The following is a 21,911-nucleotide window of genomic DNA, read 5'->3' on the forward strand; positions in this document are numbered from 1 at the left end:
GGTATATAATTAGTGGGTCAGTGGTGTATGGTTGAATTATTACATGAGCTCTGTTGGTCAGGCAAAATCAATATTCCAGCAAGGCCCATGAACCAAGGATGTGGGAAAAATCGGTGTTGTATCATTATCATCATTGTTATTATGGGAACGTTTCAACTCCTAAGGGTCAAACAATACCTGAGGAAAGGGAGGTAATAAAGTTTGATCCAAGGATGAGGAGAATAGCTCCTTCACTTCCATGAAGTCACTTCACTTTCAAGAAAGTTAGAGTAATTTGATTATGTTGAGTTATTTAACATTACTGTAAACTCTCATAGGAGTGCATGTTTTTGCTTTTTTCCAACATGACATGGGTTATACAAGATGCTGTATGTAAACCCACAGTTTGGCCTGGAAAATTCAGATTACATGTGCTACCTGGGCAACTCACTTAAGTCTAGAGACTGTTTACTTGTGATGAATGGTATATAAGTATATAAGCCACGTCTACGGCCCTATGCTGTACATTCTACAAGATTGATGGACTGAACACATCGACTCCAGGTTGAGGGACTGATTACCTCATACTCCTCCTCTCCTTATGCCTTCCTCTTTGTATTGGACTGATGAAGCCACTGTGTGGCGAAACGTTTCCTGATTAAAGATTCCCATATGCTGCATAAGTGTCTCAATCTTCAGACTGTTTACTTATTGTGCTCCCATCCAACAGTTGAATTTTACCTTTTCCACTCTTCAACCCTACTCCCACTACCACCCACACATCACTAACTCATTATTTACCTTGCAGTAAAAAAAAAGACTATGTATTGTGACTGTGTCACTCCTTTCTCACTTTGAAAATAAAAATGACATGAATTTTATTTTCATGTAGTGCTTACATTAGTTTCAATAATTTCTTTGTCTATTAGAAAAAACAGGGGAGATCCCTTTGAGCTACAGTGGGCCCTCAGTTATCACCTGTCGTGGCCAAAATTTTATTATAGTTATCGGCCGTTATTTTGCTTATCGGCCGTATTGGATGCGTCCACCCACCTGCCTGCCCACCAGCCAGCCACTCGCTCGTTCATGAGTCAGTCTGGCTGTGTCTCTGGGCGAGTGAGGAAACTTCTGCTCGTTCATCCAAACATTTCGCTATACTCCATTGTTTTTTGTGGTTATTGATTGAGTGCAACTGTGAAATAAGCAACCATGCACCCAAAGAAAGTTCCTAGTAAAGTTTCTTTGATAAAGAAAGTGAGAAACACGAAAGAATTTAAGAAAGTTGTTGAAAAGTATGAGAGTGAAGGAGAGAAAGAGAGAGAGAGAGGAGAATGTGCTGCCTTCAGTGATTCTTCGATATGTACGATATTAAAGCAGCAGGAGTGGATAAAGGCAGTAGCGCCAGCCTGTGATAGAGTGTAGCAAGTAAGTTAAGCTATTAAGAGATAGAAAAAGGACGACACGAAACTGATTCCTCCAATGTTTTTGGAGGTATATAGGGCCACTGACAATATATGCCTCCCTGCATATCTTCCACCACCCTAAACCAATGCCGGCATCTCCTCCAAGGTAAGTGTAAATATTTCTTATTTATAAATTACGTACATTGTTTGTGTGAATAGTGGTGGTGGCCTCTGCTGCCACCTCCACTACCACTAATGTGTACGGCTTATGCTGTCAATGGCCCTTATAAAGCCAACAACACAACCATCACTCCACATACGTAATGACATGTGTTATTCATTTTAGAGTATGTATCATGTTTCTGTGTTATTAATATTGTTTATTATGTCATATTAGATGAATTGTGATATATAAATAAGTAGCAGAGTTGATAATAGCATCATATTTAAGCATTTTGTCCTGTCTCCAACCAATAAACTTGTCTCCCTCTCCGCTCCTTGCCGTTTTGCATATGCAAACAAGACTCTTCAATAAAGGTAAAAGTGATTTAAATGTTCATATATCCATTTCATTAGTCATTTTATTTACTTCTCATTGTTTTGTGTATGTAAAACTATAGTTAATCTTTAAAAAATGTATTTTTTGTTAATATTGTTGGGTGTCTGAAACAGATTAATTGGATTTAGGCCGAGCTTCTGGAACGGATTATGGCTGGTAACTGAGGGTTCACTGTATAGGCTTATCTCACAGTTAGTATTGTTTGTATTGGAAAAGCATCCCTTCAATAGGGTTCCCTTGATAACAAGGAAGAACTACTAATAAGAGGAGTCAGAGCTACCAGCCCCCTTTCTTAGATCAAACTTAATTTCTTACCATTCTCCCAGGTGCTGTATGTCACCTATAGAAACCATACCATGGGCAGGTATGGCTTTCAATGGGGTATGGTTTGTTTGCAATTGTGTCATTACGATTTAATGAGTCCCTTATGGGTTTAGTGCTTCCACATGAATATGCAAGATTGGGAAACTCCATTAAAGAAAAAAGTGTTAAAAACACTTGGAGAGCATGAATATTTACCTATCAAATAGTTTGAGTATTATTTAACCAAATCCTACATATCAGATCTATGTAGCTGCTGGATCCATAGGAGAGATTATTCAAGAAAGGTGTAGATAAGCAGATAAAATTTATTAAGATTTAAGAAACCTTTTGATGGAGTTATCTCTGAGGGACTAATTTGGAACTATAAAACAGGTAAGGAATAGCAAGCTATTGCAGTGCATCCAGCAGGCTTGTGTGAGCGTGTTAACCCTTTCAGGGTCGACAGGCCCTCTCAGAGACTTGTTCTCGGGGTTGCCCAAATTTAAAAAAAAAAAAAAAATATTTTTTCTTATGAAAAGATAGAGAATCTTTTCCCGATCATAATGACACCAGAAATATGAAATTTGACGGAAAACTTACGGAATTATGCTCTCGCGAAGTTAGCGGTCTCAACGATGTTTACGCATCGGCGATTTTGCCCACTTTGAGCCCTATTTTTGGCCAATTCCAGTGTACTTGTTGACAAAAATCATAAGTACAGTATTTCGCTAGAACTCCATTTTTTCTATCGAATGAGTACAAGAAACCACCCATTTACCGATTTCAACTATCCAATACAGTGGTCAGAATTTAGCAATTTTGCCAATTTCACACAAATTTCAAAAGATGCCAATTTCCGAATAGGGTCCAGAATAAACAAAAAAGACATTCCTGGCACTAAAATAACATTTCCTCTGTTCATTAGTCACGTCCCCATGCCCCTCTTACATTCTTTTGCTTTCCACTTTGAATTTTTATTCTCACAAAAAAATAGAAGATTTACTGTTATGCAGACTACTGCATTGGTGTAGAAATGGTATAAATAAGAATACAACAATAAATACCATACGAAAATACAGTGCAAAGTTGCTGTTTTAATCCAAAAACACGGTCAAATTTTTTTTTTCTCATTACACACTGTGTGCTGCAGGATTTTTTTTATACCATGCACACTGACCACATAGATCCATTCTTTCATATGTAGGCCTACCAGCTTTCTTTCACTAGATTTGAGGGCACTAGAATTTAGGTATACTAGTACGTCAAAAACCCTGGTGCGTAAGCCGTACTAGTACGACCGAAACCCTGAAAGGGTTAAATTGAAATGAGTGGAGGCAAGTAGTTTTTATGCTCTCCTTAACTGTTGGTAGAAAGTTGAAAGTGAACATAGAAAAGAGTAAGGTGATGAGGGTATCAAATGATTTAGATAAAGAAAAATTGGATATCAAATTGGAGAGGAGTATGGAAGAAGTGAATGTTTTCAGATATTTGGGAGTTGACGTGTCAGATTATGATTAACCTCATCTTTCCTAAATCCATCCAACGGATGGATTTATGAAAGATGAGGTTAATCATAGAATTAATGAAGGAAAAAGGCGAGTGGTGCGTTGAGGTATATGTGGAAACAAAAAATGTTATCTTTGGAGGCAAAGAAGGGAATGTATGAAAGTATAGTAGTACCAACACTCCTATATGGGTGTGAAGCTTGGGTTGTAAATGCTGCAGCGAAGAGGCGGTTGGAGGCAGTGGAGATGTCTTGTCTAAGGGCAATGTGTGGTGTAAATACTATTATGCAGAAAATTCGGAGTGTGGAAATTAGGAGAAGGTGTGGAGTTAATAAAAGTATTAGTCAGAGAGCTGAAGGGGGGTTGTTGAGGTGGTTTGGTTATTTAGAGAAAATGGATCAAAGCAGAATGACATGGGGAGCATATAAATCCATAGGGTAAGGAAGGAAGGCAGGGTAGGGGTCATCCTCAAAAAGGTTGGAGGGAGGGGGTAAAGGAGGTGCTGTGGGCGAAGGGCTTGGACTTCCAGCAAGCGTGCATGAGTGTGTTAGATAGGAGTGAATGGAGACGAATGGTATTTGGGACCTGATGAGCTGTTGGAATGTGAGCAGGGTAATATTTTGTGAAGGGATTCAGGGAAACCGGTTATTTTTATATAGCTGGACTTGAGTCCTGGAAATGGGAAGTACAATGCCTGCACTTTAAAGGAGGTGTTTGGGATATTGGCAGTTCGGAGGGATATGTTGTGTATCTTTATACGTACAGTGGTCCCTCGCTTTTCGTAATTCTCGGCAATCGTAAATTTCGCCAATCATAGGGGTATTTTCATATAAACATGGACTCGCTTTTCATAGGTTGACTCGCGAATAGTAGTTCGTCTGGGATGCGTATGCACGGTGTGAGCCGGGAAGGCCTCCCTACCCAGCCAATCTGGCATTGTTTACCAGTGAGTGAAGGTCCCCTCAAGTGCTCCTACGAAATATTTCATAATATTCCACTCATTTTAGTGCTTGCAAGTACTAAATAAGCTACCATGGCTCCAAAAGAAGTTCCTATTGCCAAGCCTGTGGTAAAGAAGGTGAGAAATATGTACAGTGACAAAGTCTTGGGTCACTTTAGGGAAGTGTTAAAGAGACGCCAGAAACAGAGCTCTCTCCACAGTTACTTTGCGAGACAGGACTAGAGTGACTCTCAAGGTGGTCCTAGTGGCATTACGAAACAGAGAAGAGAAGCAACCCCAGAGAAGCAATTGGTACCTGAGGTGTTGCTGGAAGGGGATTCCCCTTCCAAACTGTAAACAATCCAATGTCTCTCCTCCTCCTGTCTCCCATACACTAAGAAGAATCTCCAATAAAGGTAAGTATTATGCTGTTAATGTTTTATTCATCATTTCCCATTGTATTGTTTATGTACTACATGTATATTTCATGTAAAAAAAATTTTTGTTTTAATACTTCTGGGTGTCAGGAACGGATTAATTGTATTTACATTATTTCTTATGGGGAAAATTGATTTGCAAATCGTAAATTTCGTTTATGGTAGCTCCTCCAGGAACGGATTAATTATGAAAAACGAGGGACCACTGTATATGCTACTAAACTGTTGTATTCTGAGCACCTCTGCAAAAACAGTGATTATGTATGAGTGAGGTGAAAGTGTTGAATGATGATGAAAGTATTTTCTTTTTGGGGATTTTCTTTCTTTTTGGGTCACCCTGCCTCAGTGGGAGATGGCCGACTTATTAAAACAAGAAAAATCCTAAAATTTTTGCCTTTTTAATCTTAAGTTAGTCCTAAGTTCACCTGTAATACCCTGCTATATAGGGGCTTTCAACTTTGTAAAATCATTGTAGGATGCCAAGATAAAACCATTCCCATTACTAAATTACACTAATTGTAATATTATTTTTTTTGCTACCTCACTATTATAAATCTTATTATGCTACTATAACTTTCATTATACTCACTGAAACTTGGCTCAGACAAGATTAGACAGACATATTTACCATACCTGGTTACACAGCCATACATAACTGCAGGCCTGACCAATCAGGAGGAGGCACTGCCATCTATTACTCTGATGAACTAGAATGTATGAAATCAGCTAATGTACAGGACAAAAACGGTGAATATATAATAGCTAAATTCACATCAATAACTCTTAAGAAACCTATAACAGTTTGTGCAGTCTACAGACTACCACACTCAAATACTTACACTTTTAGCAGTAATCTTAGAAACATGATAATTGAGTCAGAGTTGAATAAACACCATCTGATACTAGCAGGAGACTTCAACATCAGTCTTATCCAAGCAACTGACCCTCCAGTAGCTGATTTCACAAATGCTATGAGCAGCAGCTTGTTGCTACCCTCTATAACAAAGCCAACAAGAATCTCTGAGACAAGTGCCTCGTTACTTGACCATATCTGGACCAACACGATATCCCCACTACAAGCAGGTATAATCACAGACAACACCACAGACCACTACCCTACCTTTCTCATAACCAACCTCAAGAAACAAGAAAGATCCCATTTCGCCTGCATGATGAGACATTGATAAACAACGTAAAACTAGCAGTAGGTGCCATTGATTGGCAGAGAGAGAGCTAGATGACAGTAATAATATCGATAAAGATATCAAAATTTTTTTTACATAAAACCCTAAACCTCTATAACAAACATTACCCAATCAAAATGAAACAGATCACAGAAAAGAGGCTAAACAGCCCATGGCTAACAAAAAGTATCCTCAAATCTATTAATAAAAAACACCAAATTGAAAAACAGTTCAGATTAGGCTTAATTACTAAAGAATTTACTAAAGGATACACATCAATACTAACAAAACTAATATGTAAATCAAAGCAATTGTATTATGAAAATAGATTTAGTGAAATGAAAGGTGACATGAGAAGCACCTGGCAAACACTCTCCAAAATTTTGGGCTCAAGGAAACTGACTGGAAATATGAGATAGACTTAACTAAACCAGATGAACCTCACATGCAACCTATAGACATTGCCAACAAATTTAATGTCTTCTTCTCTACTGTAGGATCAAAGCTAGCAAGTCAAATTCTTAGCTCAAATACCCAGCCGAGAGAATACCTCACTGGCAACTATCCAAATACTCTATTTCTAGCTCCAACTAATCCCACTGAAGTCTCACTCATCATTAAATCATTAAAGAACAAATCAGGTGATCTAGATTACTTGCCACCATTCATATATAAAAAAGCTGCACCAAAACTGTCGCCCATTATTGCAACAATGTTTAACAAATCTATAGCTTCCTCAACCTTCCCATCCATGCTCAAGACAGCAAGGGTCACCCCGATCCACAAAGGTGGAGATCCAACTGATTTGAACAATTACAGACCCATATCAAACTTACCCTTACTCTCCAAGATATTTGAAAAAATAATACACAAGCGACTTTACTCCTACCTTACATCCAACAACATACTTAACCCATGCCAGTCTGGGTTTAGACCAAGAAAAAGTATGAATGATGCTATTATACAAAAGCTTGGCCTAATATACACAGCTCTCGATAAAAATGAATATCCTCTGGGGCTCTTTATCGACCTACGAAAAGCGTTTGACACATCTGACCGCAATCTCTTGCACCTCAACTGAATCATCATGGCATAAGAGGACATTCTCTTGGCTACGTAAAATCCTATCTTAACGACAGACACCAGTATGTACATGCAAATGGAGTCAACTCCGCTATCCAACCTGTAGCTGTAGGAGTACCCCAGGGTAGTGTCCTAGGCCCACTCCTCTTTCTCGTCTACATCAATGATTTCCCCCAATGCATCCCAACTCCTTAAACCACTTCTATTCGCAGATGACACTACATATGTCTACTCCCATTCAGACCCAGCTGTGCTTGGAAAGACTGTAAACAATGAGCTGCTAAAGATATATACGTACTTGGATGACAACCAACAAACTCACTCTCAACATAGATAAAACATGCTTCATGCTGTTTAGCAACAGAGCCTCAAATATTCAACTCAACATATTGTTAAATGGTTCCCCTATATCAAGACACACAGAGGGCAAATTTCTAGGTCTTCTCCTTGACTGTAATCTTAAATTTCAGTCCCATACCCATCACATAGCCAAGAAAATTTCCAAACCAGTAGGAATCCTTTCCAAGATACGATACTATGTACCACAAATGACTCTCCTTACCCTGTACCACTCTTTAATATATCCTTACCTCACCTATGGTATTTGTGCCTGGGGCTCAACCACTGCCAACCACCTTAGACCCTTAATAATCCAACAAAAAGCTGCTGTGCGGGTGATAACCAGTTCCTGTGCTAGACAGCACACCCCACCACTTTTCCAAAGACTCAACTTGCTAAATATACAAGATACACACCCCTCAAGGAAGGTTCCTTGATGTTGGTGAGGGGCTCTTGATTTAGGGAATTGGATCCGTGCTCCAGTTCCCCGAATTAAGCCTGAATGCCTTCCACATCCCCCCCCCCAGGCGCTGTATAATCCTCCGGGTTTAGCGCTTCCCCCTTAATTATAATAATAATAATAATAATACAAGATACACACACTTTTTACTGTGCCTCCTACATATACAGAACTTTAAACTCCACTGTAAACCCTCCCCTAAAACTACTCCTCGACAGTTACAACAGAATGCACAGTCACAATACAAGGCATAAGGCACTTTTCAACATCCCTCGAGTCAGACTCTCACTATGCAAGAACACTATGCACATAAAAGGCCCGAAGATCTGGAACTTGCTACTGGAACGGGTCAAGGATCCCCAGACAGCTTATAAATTTAGGACTTTGCTAAAAAATCATCTTATCTCACAATATTAACCAAATCAACCAAACATCTGCTAACTAGTTGTATCATGTGACCTCTAGGCTCTTAATTCTGCCTATCCATAAAATCATTTTGTTTCTCAATATTAACCAAATCTGCCAAAACATCTGCTAATTAGTCTTATCATGTGACCTCCTGGCTTTTAATTATGCCATTCCATGAAATATTACCACCTGCACCATTACTTGTAGGTCAGATTTTGTACTAAGTTTAAATAAGATTTATTAAGTTCAAATAAGATTGTAAAACAACTAACCACTATTCCTTGTTTAGTTTTAAGTATAGTTACTATGCACTATTCTCTTATCTAGTTTTAATTAGTTACTATGTATTAAGATAAGTTTGTTCGAAATGCCTTGGCATGATAGTGACTATCTTTGTACTTAGCAAATCAAAATTGTAATTACACATTGAAACCTTTACAAAGAAATAAACTTTATTTATTTATTTATATATTTATAAAATTCCTGATTACCTAACTTTTGTAATAATGTGAATTAATTAGCATTAGAATGTACCACTCCATAACCTGTATCAATATAGAGTAATCAGTATGCTAGGCTATATCAGTATGCTTAGGCATGCTAGTGCACTAGCATGCCTAAGCATGCTAGTGCATTAGCTTTCTTCGTACTTTATAGTATTTTGTAATTTGTAAACCTCACATTGTAAACTTTACAAAAAAAATAAAAATTTTGAATTTTGAATTTTTGATAGGTTAGCTAGACTTGTGCCCTGAAGGAGGGGTGGGGATATTGTAGTTTGAAGGGTCATTTGAATTATGATTTTGTTTGTATTCTTGTGGCAAGACAGCAATTGAATGACTGAACAATGCATGTGGAAATGCATGTGGAATGACAGGCATTACAGTATAATGCAGTTAGCAGATTATTATTATTATTATAATAAAAAAGAAGTGCTAAGCCACAAGGGCTATACAGCGCTGCAGGGTAGGGAAGGAAGCGAGGGTATCAGGCGGCAGAAGGGGGGAGGGATAATTAGTAGGTTACAGAAAACAGCAGGGCAGGGGATAGTTTGGGGGTAGAGGGTAGCAAGAGATTGAGGTAGAAAGGGCTGAAGGTGTCATCAGAGTTTGTGGAGTAAGTCAGTTTTTGTCAAAAAGTCAATGAGAGAGTCCAGATGAAAGGTGGGTCCATCAGCAAGAAGGGAAGGTAAAAAGAGAGCAGCGGAGCGAAGACAAAGTTGGAGGTAAATTCTGCATGCTCCTTGATAAAGTGGGCAGTCTAACAGAATGTGGCTGACCGATAATGGAACCTGACAATTCTCACAGAGAGGAGCAGGGCACCTCTCCATGAGATATCCATGAGTAAGACGAGTATGGCCAATGCGAAGGTGGGAGAGAGTAGTCTCCCAACCTCGACACTGGTGACAAGAAGACGGCCAGTAACCTTTACAGTGAACTCCTGAGTTTCATGATTAATCCGTTCCAGAGAGCCCACTGAAAGTCGAAATTCACGAAACTCGAAACCATTTTCCCTATAATAAATAATGGAAATAAAATTAATCCGTTCCAGACACCCAAAAATTTTAAAATAAATTATTTTTTTTCAAATTAAATAAAGATTTACATAATGAAAACAATCAGAAATCAAATACATGCATTTAAAAAAATAATAATATTACACTTACCTTTACTGAAGACTTCTGCATGGATGGAAGATGGGAGGAGGGGATAGGAGGAAGGTGTACACTATTGTTTGGAAGGAGAATCTCCTTCCATTAGGACTTTACGTAGCATGTCCTTATCTGGGGTTACTTCCCTTCTTTTAATGCCACTGGGAACAACTTGAGTCACTGGACCCCTGTCGCACAAAATATCTGTCCAGAGAGATCTTTTTCTGGCGTTTCTTTAAGATTTCCCTGAAGTGGGACACAACACTGTCATTGTACATGTTGCAGATATGGCTTGTTTCAGCTTGGTCAGGGTGATACTTTTCAACAAAACTTTGCAACTCATTCCACATTCCACACATGCCCTTAATCACTGAAGCACCTCATCCACTCCCTCTTCCTCCTCCTCTGAAGCAAGTTCCTCGGCTGTGGTCTGATGCTGTTCCAGTTGAAGCTCTTGCAGTTCGTCAGTGGTTAGCTCTTCCCTGTGGCCCTCCACCAACTCTTCCACATCCCCGTCACTCACTTTATTTACCAAAGGGCTTGCACTAGCTTTCCTTGGGTCCATGATGACTTATTTAGCAGATGCAAGCACAAAAAAAATGGATTATTATGAAATGTATTGTATGAACCCGTGGGGTGATGGTCACGTGTTGGTAAACAATGGCACACTGAGGGTGAATGGCGTGGGAGATTGGCTTGGTGTGCGTGGTGACAGGCGGACGGGTACCGGATGGTCCCCGAAACACGAGTCTTTTCACGAAACTCGAGGCCAAATTTAAAAAAAAAAAAACTCGCCGAAGGTCAAATTTCACAAAAGTCGAGGCTGCCAAAACTCGGGGGTCCACTGTACTCGGTTTAATAGAACAAAGTTTGTTATTGAGCAGAGCAGACCAATGTTGTTGCCAACGGGTGTGAAGGTGGGCAGCTATTACAGCAAAATAGTCCGGAAATTGAACACCTCTATGTGAAATTGGTAGGTCATGTACTGCTGACCGCGCAGCAGTATCTGCCTGTTCATTGCCCTGTACGTCAACATGACCAGGGACCCAACAAAAAACAATATCTTATTCTTGGTAGAGATACGGGGTAGCCAAAGTTGGATACAGAGAACTAGGGGGTGAGGTGTATCAAATTTCCATATAACCTGTAGAGCACTAAGGGAGTCTGAGACAACCACAAATGATGACAGGCATAGATGCGATACGAATAAGTGCTGCAAGAATGGCATACAATTCAGAAGTAAAAATGCTAGCCGAAGATAGTAAATGCCCTCGCACGACGCTGTCTGGAAACACTGCTGCGAATCTGACACCGTCAGAAGATTTAGAGCCATCTGTGTACACGGCGATGGCATGAGAATGAGAGTGGAAGTGGTCAAGAAAAAGAGAGCGGGAAGCCACCATAGGCAGTTGGGCTTTCGAGCAAGGGAGTGAGAAAGAACAGACCCGAACAGCTGGAACTTCCCAGGGGGTTAGGGAAAAGTGAGATGCTACACGAACATATAAAGGCAGTAACTGAAGGGAAGACAAGAGCGAATGTAAGTGAAGAGAGAAGGGATGGAGCAAACAGCAAACAGGGGCGGCGAACAAATAAAGAATGTCTACTAATATCTGTGACCATTCTATAAATGGAAGGATTGCGGAGATCGTGAGAGTGCACATAATAGCGAAGGCAATGGGCATCACGGCGATCAGACAAGGATGGAACATTCGCTTCTGCATAGAGGCTCTCAACAGGGGAAGAGCGAAAAGCACCAAGGCATAAACGTAATCCTTGGTGATGGATGGGGTTAAGGCTAGAGAGAGTAGCAGGAGATGCCGCTGAATAGATCTGGTCACCATAATCGAGTTTCGATAAAATGAGGGCTGAATGTAGGCGAAGGAGAGTTCGACGATCAGCTCCCCAAGAAAGATGAGCAAGGGTTTTAAGAAGGCTCAGCCGGCTGTGACAAGTTGCCTTTAGAGAGGTAATGTGGGGATTCCAGGATAACCTACGGTCAAAGAGAAGGCCTACAAACCTGACTGTATCACGTTCAGGTATATGGGAGCCATAGAGGTACAAAGGATGATCGGAGATGACAGAGCGTCTAGTGATAGTAATTTGGTGAGTTTTGGTACTGGAAAATTTAAACCCATGCGTGGTGGCCCAATTGGAAACACGGCTGACCGCATGCTGGAGATAAACTGTTATGACGTGACAGTCAGCGCCTGCACAAGCATTAGCGAAGTCATCTACATAGAGTGATGACCAAATATTGGATGGAAGAACAGAGGCAAAATCATTTATAGCAAGGAGAAAAAGTGTTGTGCTCAGAACACATCCCTGAGGGACACCTTCAGCTTGGACAAAGTCCGGGGTGAGCACATTATTGACTCGAACACGGAAATGTCTGTCAGTTAAGAAGTTCTTAAGGAAGGATGGTAGATTGCCTCGAAGGCCTAAGGAGTGGGCTTGGGCCAAAATATTATACCTCCAAGTTGTGTCATATGCCTTCTCAAGGTCAAAAAATATGGCAATAACTGAGTGGTTATTCGCAAAGGCATTACAAACATACGTATCCAAACATAGTAAGGGGTCTATGGTAGAACGGCACTTACGAAAGCCATATTGACGAGTGGAGAGACTGTTTTGTGTCTCTAAATACCACATTAAACGTCTATTTACCAGACGTTCCATCACTTTGCAAACTGTTCTGGTAAGAGCGATGGGACGATAGTGGGAGGCTTCATGTCCCGTAGTACCTGGTTTGCGGAAAGGGAGAACAATGGCAGATTTCCACAGCTGTGGAAGAAGTCCTTGTGACAAATAAGATTGAAAAGGCGTAAGAGGACTGCAAGGGCTGACTGATGTAAATGTTGTAACATATGAATATGAATGTCGTCGGGCCCAGCTGTCGATGATCGGCAAGCTGAGAGTGTTGCCTCCAGTTTCTGAAGTGTAAAAGGCAGATTATACTGTTCTTCTTTGAGAAAAGAAGTGTCCAGGGGTGCTAACTCTCTGGCAGACTTTGAGGAAAGAAACGAAGGGCAGAGATGGAGCCCCAAAGAAATACGGACCAGATGATTGCCAGTTTTAGTGGCAACATCTAGAGGGTTTGCTGTATCAACACCGGCAACCTGCAGAACAGGAGCCGGGTCAGGAGAATATTTACCACTCAGTTTCCGTACTTTTTTCCAGACTGCACTCATAGAGGAAGCAGAGGTGATGGTGGAGACATAATCTCGCCAGCAAGTGTGCTTAGCATCATGGATGACATGGCAAGCGATCGCACGCTTCTGCTTAAAATCAAAAGGTCTCTCAGTGGTTCTATTATACTGGTACCTGCCCCACGCAGCGCGTTTCAAACGTACTGCACAAGCACAAGCAGGAGACCACCAAGGCACACATTTCTGAGAATGCCTGCTCGAGGTTTGGGGTATAGAATGAGAAGCTGCGGTTAAAACTGAGGACAAGAAGAGGTGTAAAAGCTCATCAATGGAGGACGAAGAAGGAACCTCACTAAAAACAATTAGTTGTGAGTAAAGGTCCCAATTTGCCTGATCAAATTGCCAGCGTGGGTTACAAAGAGGTGGTGAATATGAAGGGGAAGTAAGAATGATTGGAAAATAATTGCTGTCATGTAAATCCGGGAGAACAGACCAGGTAAAGTCTAGTGCAGCGGAGGAAGAGCAGACTGAGAGATCGATGCAAGAGAGAGTATGAGTACGAGGATCAAAATGGGTGTGAGTACCTGTATTTAAAACATGGAGGGGGTGGGAAGCAAGAAAAGCCTCTAGCTGAATGCCACGGGAATCACAGTGAGACTCCCCCCAGAGGAAATGATGGGCATTAAAATCGCCAAGTAACAGAAGTGGTGGAGGTAATGACGAAACAAGAAAGGCAATATCCAGAATAGATAATGCTCGAGAAGGAGAGAGATACAAAGAACAGTGTGTATACCACCTATGCAGGTAGATACAGGCTGCTGTGTAATGCAGTGAAGTACGAACAAATAGCTGATGGTACGGAATATCAGTGCATAGAAGAAGGGCACTTTCATTAAAGGTCCCATCAGGAAAAGGATCTGAAGAATACAATAAATTATAGCCTGAGATGGGATAGATAACAGCAGACTGTAATTTTGGTTCTTGTAAGCAAACATCAACAGGGGAAAATTGGGAGAACAACGTCTGAAGCTCACCCCGATTACCCGAGGCCACGTATATTCCACTGTAAATAGGCCATGATTGGCAATGATAAAGATACTAGAAATCCACAGGTAAGAGTACTTATGGACTAGAGGGGTTAGAAAAGTCCACATGCGGTAGCAGCGGAAAACGTTCAAGCAGCGAAGGAATGGTGCGCTGTGAAGAAAGGAGTTGTGCAGATGGAGAAGAGGAAAGAGAAGGAACAGAGGGTGGATCAGTGTCCATTGATGGTTTGGTCTCTGCAATATATTCAGAGATTGCTTCAATTGTTTTGGAGTTCAGAGATGTCGTATGGGAGGCAATATTGGAGATGGAAGGAGGAGGAGTTTGAGTAAAGATCGGATCTGTAATGGACTGTACCAAGGTGGGGGGGGGGCGAAAGGGTGGAGGGAACTGGAGAAGTATGGGAGGGGACAGAAGAGGCAAAAACCTGGGAGGTGGCAGAAGAGGAAGAAACTTGGGAGGGGACAGGGGAGGAAGGCACAGTACAAGGAGGAGGATGAACCTCCACACTTGTAACAGAGCCAGTGAAAGGGGAAGACCCAGGTACAGAGACTGGGAAGGTAAAGTGTGGAGGTGGATGAAGGGAAGGAGGGGTTAAAGGAGATTTTTTTGACTTCTGAGAAGTAGAGGGACGATTGGGAGGAGGTGTTGTACGATTTCTTGTTGATACCAGGGTTTGTGAGGGAGAACACAAAGAAGTGAGAATAGACCGAGGTGTTGAAGTAGGGATGTCTGAGCCCAGGACAGCAAAAGAATTAGATACAGGAGTGACTATGGGACTGGCACCCACAGAGGAGGCTGCAGAAGGTGGGACCCTAGAAGTGCGGGGACGTTTTGAAAGACGAGAATAAGAAACACGGGGTAGTCTTCCTTGGAGGCGGAGATGAGAAACCGCCATAGCATAAGGGAGACCTTCTGCCTCTTTGAGGCAACGAATTTCCCACTCATTTAAGTAGACCTGGCAATGGTGAGAGTACGAAGGGTGAGCCTCATGACAATTAACCCTTTGAGGGTCTGTCCCGTAGATCTACGGCTTTACGTTCAGGGTCCAAACCGTAGATCTACATCATGAGCTCAGCTCACTCTGATATACTGTGAGTGGTACATTTGGGCCTAGATATGAGAGAATACATCTATGTGGTATGTGTGCACCACATAAAACAGATCCTGCAGCACGCTGTGTATAATGAGAGAAAAAAACTGAAATCATGATTTTTCGATTAAAACAGCGACTTTGCAGTGTTTTTTCGTATGTTTTTTATAGTTCTATTTGCGATTTCTTGGTCTCATTTGATAGAATGGAAGACATATTACAGAAATAGAGATGATTTTGATTGGTTTTAGTACTGGAAATGGCTTGAAACTGAGCTCAAAGTAGCAGAAATGTTAAATTTTTGCCGATATTCAAGAGTAAACAAACGACCTCACACGTCTAATACACGCCAGCTGGTGGGTCTAATATGCATTCACAAATATGGTGATGATATTTATACAATTATTACAGTATTGCATAATAGTAAATCTTCTATTTTTTGGTGTGAATAAAAATTCATTATGTGAATAAAAAATCAAAATGGAATTTATTTGTAAAGCCTCAAAACGTAACTAATGAACAGAAGAAATGTTAGTTTAGTTCCAGGAATACCTACATTGTTTATTCTGGACCCAATTTTGAAATTTGGAATATTTTGAACTTTGTTTTAAATTGGCCAAATTAACAATTTCCGATCACTTTAATTTGTAGTTGAAACAGTTGACTTGGCGATTTCTTGTGCTCAATCGATAGAATAGAAGTAATACTAGTGAAATAGCTAAGAATTTGGTTGACTGGAATAATGTAATTGGCCTAAAATGGGAGTCAAAGTCGGCAAAATCGCCGATTCGTAATTATCGCTGGCACATCAAAATTCGCGAGAGCATAATTTCGTCAATTTTCCATCAAATTTCGTACTTTTTGTTTTATTACCTTCACAAAAAGATTCTCTACTATTTCATAAGAAAAAATAACAAATTTTTTTTTTGAAAATTCTTGGACACTGGGGCACCACTTCAGATTTGGGCCTTGGACCCTGAAGGGGTTAAGGCAAGAGGGAGGTCGACTGCAAGACGTATTAGAATGGTCATCGGTACCACAGACTGGGCATTAGGCTATAGATCTGCAATATTTTGATGGGTGGCCAAATCGCCAGCAATTTCTGCACTGTTGCGGTGTAAGGATCACCTTTCGAACTTGTAACCGATGTCCTGCTACATAAACAGAGGATGGGAGTTCACAGCTGTCTAAAGTTAAACAAGCCACATTGCAAGGGTATCGTCTCTGCCCACAGGCAGGAAGAACATAAGTGTCTACCTTGAGAATTGGGAGATATTGGAGTTCCAGCTGTTCGAGAACGTCATTGCCACATGTCTGGAAATTCTGTTGGACTATGGTATGGGGTAGAATGACAGTACCACTACAAGAATTGAGGGAATAATGTTTTTCAATAGTGATAGGAATAGTATCGATATGTGAAAGAAGAGAAAGATCATGAGCTTGGGTAGCATTCTGGACTGTGATGATGCACGTACCACTCTGAAGAGCATGAAAGGAAATATCTCTACCAGTCGGTCTTAAAGTAAAGAATTTAGTCCATTGTGTGGTCCGAAACTGAGTGTGGAGAGGGAGTGCATGACGTGTCGGTCTTTTCCGAGTAGAATGGAAAGGTAACGAAGTAACATCATCAGGAGATTGTCATTGGCGTTTAGAAGTGGGACCAGAGTTGGTCTGACATGTAGCGGGCTGGCGATTCGAAAATTGCCGCACCGTAGAGGGAGAGGCCGGAAGCATAGTCAAAGGAGAGAGGAGGTCAGACAAATCGAAGGAGTCAGTCGAAACCCCGGCACCTGAAGCGGGTGACGAAACAGCACCAGCAAGAGGTACAGGGGCCTTAGGAGTGTCCGAAGAGTGGCCAAAAGATGAGGCAAGGTCAGAACGGGGTGTGGTAACAATAAGGGGCCCTGGGGTAGTGGGGTCATGGATTGGGGACTCCATGGTTAGGTTACTTCTTTCTTTTTGTTTAAAAAAAAAAAGAAAAAAAGAATAGAAAATAAAAATAAAAAAAAGAATAAAAAAAGGGGGGACCGGGGAGGGATAGTTCCTAGGAGGAATGAAAGGGCCAGAAATCTCCCTCCGTGCCCAAGAGGACCTCAGCACCGCAAGTAGCGCAGATGCAGCATGGAACCCCTGCCATACCCTTCCCATCATGCCAGTAAACCAGCAATCCGGGATAGCAACCTCACATCTGCCAAGCTACCTCGGTGGACAAAAGAGAGAGCAGCCGGATATCCACCACAAAGCATACCTCCTTCGGAAACCACCCCCGGAATCCGAAAGGTGGCTTCCAGAGATACACCCGTCGCCCGAAAGCCACCCAAAGCCACCGTCCGTGATACCGGTGAGGGATCGGGACATCCCCAGGTGATCCAGATTCCACAGCAAACTACGCCACCACCAATAACCTCAACAGAATGGGATGGACCCTGGTACCCTTTTCCCTACCTAGGAACTAGCACGCCTTTGGGAAAAATCCCAAAGGCCAAAAAGAGAAAGGGCAAAAGGGAGGGGTGGGGAGGAGGAGGAGGAAAGGAAAAAGGGGAGGATGGGATAGGGAAGGGGATATTGGGGGGTAATTTGGTTCGGTCTGAGGAAGGAGACCGACAGGTCTAACTTACATTGTGCAAGATTGCAGCCAAATGGGTGCCAAATAAGATTAAGGATAAAACAATTAGAATGATTTGAATAAAATGTGCAATTTTTGCTTATCTGTTCCCTGAGCATATGCTCAATCTGATGATGCCATTTGGTGCTTATTATGAGCTTTCAAATGTATATTTTAAGTTTTTCACACTGCAGTAGTTTTCTGAAGCATACAGCCAAGTACCGCTAAGCAGCACATCTGTCTCGCACTCAGCAGGGAGAATCGAGCCTCCATCACATCTTGTGCCAAGACCCACATGAGTTTAGTGCTTAAAATGAATATTTTTTCTGCAATAGTTTTCTCCATTAGAAAAAAAATAGTTTCCATGTGTAATAGGAATGGTTGCCAGTTGTGTCAGTCCCTAGGTTTAGATTACGTGTGTGAGATATTGATAGACTAGTGGCTTAAGGTTAGTAGCATAGAGGTTGGTACATAATTTTGAAAGTCAATCTACTGTTTAAATATTTTCAACATGTGTTGGATATGGGTGTCGAAGTTCAGTTCAGTAGTTCTGTTTGCAGGTAGAATGTCTATAAATGACAAAATACTTTTTTCAAACTACAGGAGGTACCTCGGTATACGTCCGCTTTGGAATAAGTCCAACTTGGTACATGTCCTGTTTGGACACGAAAGTGTTTGCTTGGTATACAACCTTTGTTTGGAATATGACTCGTGTGCTAGAACTTGTATTGGTCAAAATGAATCATGACACTGCACACTAGCCTTTGCATTTCCAAAACATCCTAAGGAGAAGGCAGAAGCAAAGTTCTTTGGACAGATTTTTAGTAAAAGTCAAACCTGGTGAGCTTCAGCCAGGTCCAAATAGGGAAAAGAGACAGAAAAGAGAAGGGGACTCTCCTTCCAAACAATGACATTTCCTCCTCCACCCTTCTCAGCACTATCCTAATAGGCACTCAGCTCTTTTCAGCAAAGCAAAGTGAGGTTAAATTTGCATTTATTTCATCTAATTCTTTTGTATTTATGTATGTAGTATTTTAGTATTAAGCAGTGTTTAAATTACATATTTTAGTATTAAGCAGTGTTTAAATTATTTTATGCAACCCCATCAATGTATAATATGCCAATAACAACAGGATTTTTTTTCATGGGAACAGATTAATCGTTTTCCTTATACGTATTTCTTATGGGAAAATCCGTTTGGTATACGTCCTGTTTGGTACAAGTCCAAGGTCCTGGAATGGATTAAGGACATATACTGAGGTACCACGGTATGTAATTATTAGCCCTGGTAGTCACTGTGTAATTCAGTGTACTGTGTTTCAGGAACGTGGCACTACCGATGCAGAAGAGGAGGCAGGAGCTGAGATATCTGCACTAGTCAACTATGTACAACCCGTTCACTTCCACTCATTTGAAGCGGCAGAAAGTGAGTGAAGGCCATCAACGTATGCAACAAGTATTAATGAATGAATGAATACGTTTTTGCTTACTATTCTAACATCATCACATAAAGTGCAAGTTAACTCAAATGGAATTTTAGCCTCTTTGAAGAATTCTTTGTGATGAAAGAATATTTTTTTTTATTTTATGGAAAATAGTAATCCTGTCTTACCTACAATTATTTTTTTACAGTCATACAGTAATAATTCTTCAAGAAATGGGTAATATTCAAACAGCTTTGCTAAAAAAACCTTCGGCATCACTTAAAAGACTTTTGACCGATATCTATAAAACCATGTGAGGTGAATTAAGTGTTAATAATGCTGTTTTATTCTTTTAATTTAAAATAAATGATAAAATTTATGTAACACACACATTAATACAGTAATCTTATTCAGAATTCTCCCAAATTCAGAAAATAAATTCTGTTTTAAACTCATCTTTAAATTTTAGAATTTTTGTAATAAGAGCAAATGCTTTCTTAAATTTGAATTTGTGAATGTCCAGAAAAAATAAATAAATAAATAAATATAAATAAATTGAATGGTCAGGAAACTTAAGATTTTTTTTTTTTTAACATCTTCTCAAGCCCAATTTATGTTTGTTACTTTTTCACAAATGCATTGATTTTTGTTTTATATTGGGTTATTTGATTTGTGTGTTGGGTGGTGGTTTCATATTTTTTTGGATACAAATTGGTGAAGAATCACTTTCTATGTGTGCTTATATTAGAGCTGGGAATATAAAACTAATTTTAAATCAGTTTACTTATTAACTTTGAGGGAAATAATTGTATTGATTTTGGGTAATAATAATAGAATAACCACAAGTCTTATCAAATGTGTTAATGAAAATAAATTACCTATCGTGCTTTTAGTAAGAACATAAGAAAGGAGGAACACTACAGCAGGCCTACTGGCCCATGATAGGCAAGTCCTTCTCAAACCCAAACCCACTTACAAAAATATTTGACCAACCTCTAGTCTGAGTACTGATGACCCCTGGAACCATCAACCATCTAGCAACTAAGTTAGGTTAGGTAGTGTGGTTAACACTTTTCCTTGCTGACTGGGCAACCAGTACCTGTGTGCAACTAGTAACTGGACAACCAGTACCTGTGTGCAACTAGTAACTGGACAACCAGTACATGTGTGCAACTAGTAACTGGACAACCAGTACATGTGTGCAACTAGTAACTGGACAACCAGTACCTGTGTGCAACTAGTAACTGGACAACCAGTACATGTGTGCAACTAGTAACTGGACAACCAGTACATGTGTGCAACTAGTAACTGGACAACCAGTACCTGTGTGCAACTAGTAACTGGACAACCAGTACCTGTGTGCAACTAGTAACTGGACAACCAGTACCTGTGTGCAACTAGTAACTGGACAAACAGTACCTTTGTGCAACTAGTAACTGGACAACCAGTACATGTGTGCAACTAGTAACTGGACAACCAGTACATGTGTGCAACTAGTAACTGGACAACCAGTACCTGTGTGCAACTAGTAACTGGACAACCAGTATCTGTGTGAAACTAGTAACTGGACAACCAGTACCTGTGTGCAACTAGTAACTGGACAACCAGTACCTGTGTGCAACTAGTAACTGGACAACCAGTACCTGTGTGCAACTAGTAACTGGACAACCAGTACATGTGTGCAACTAGTAACTGGACAACCAGTACATGTGTGCAACTAGTAACTGGACAACCAGTACCTGTGTGCAACTAGTAACTGGACAACCAGTACCTGTGTGCAACTAGTAACTGGACAACCAGTACCTGTGTGCAACTAGTAACTGGACAACCAGTACCTTTGTGCAACTAGTAACTGGACAACCAGTACATGTGTGCAACTAGTAACTAGACAACCAGTACATGTGTGCAACTAGTAACTGGACAACCAGTACCTGTGTGCAAATAGTAACTGGACAACCAGTACCTGTGTGCAACTAGTAACTGGACAACCAGTACATGTGTGCAACTAGTAACTGGACAACCAGTACCTGTGTGCAACTAGTAACTTGACAACCAGTACCTGTGTGCAACTAGTAACTGGACAACCAGTACATGTGTGCAACTAGTAACTGGACAACCAGTACATGTGTGCAACTAGTAACTGGACAACCAGTACCTGTGTGCAACTAGTAACTGGACAACCAGTACATGTGTGCAACTAGTAACTGGACAACCAGTACCTGTGTGCAACTAGTAACTGGACAACCAGTACATATGTGCAACTAGTAACTGGACAACCAGTGCATGTGTGCAACTAGTAACTGGACAACCAGTACATGTGTGCAACTAGTAACTGGACAACCAGTACA

General features: G+C 40.8%; 1 protein-coding gene across 9 annotated transcripts in view; it reads left to right on the forward strand.

Annotated features, from left to right (window-relative positions):
- Plc21C (Phospholipase C at 21C) overlaps positions 1-21,911 on the forward strand; it is a 613,502-nt gene that overhangs the window by 423,168 nt on the left and 168,423 nt on the right. For all 9 annotated transcript variants that reach the window (XM_070099388.1, XM_070099391.1, XM_070099386.1 and 6 more), the window contains one exon: positions 19,463-19,565. In XM_070099388.1, the coding sequence (XP_069955489.1) occupies positions 19,463-19,565 (103 nt within the window). The remainder of the gene's footprint in view (positions 1-19,462; positions 19,566-21,911) is intronic.

Source organism: Cherax quadricarinatus, chromosome 67 (genome assembly GCF_038502225.1).
Source record: "Cherax quadricarinatus isolate ZL_2023a chromosome 67, ASM3850222v1, whole genome shotgun sequence".
Taxonomy (NCBI): domain Eukaryota; kingdom Metazoa; phylum Arthropoda; class Malacostraca; order Decapoda; family Parastacidae; genus Cherax; species Cherax quadricarinatus.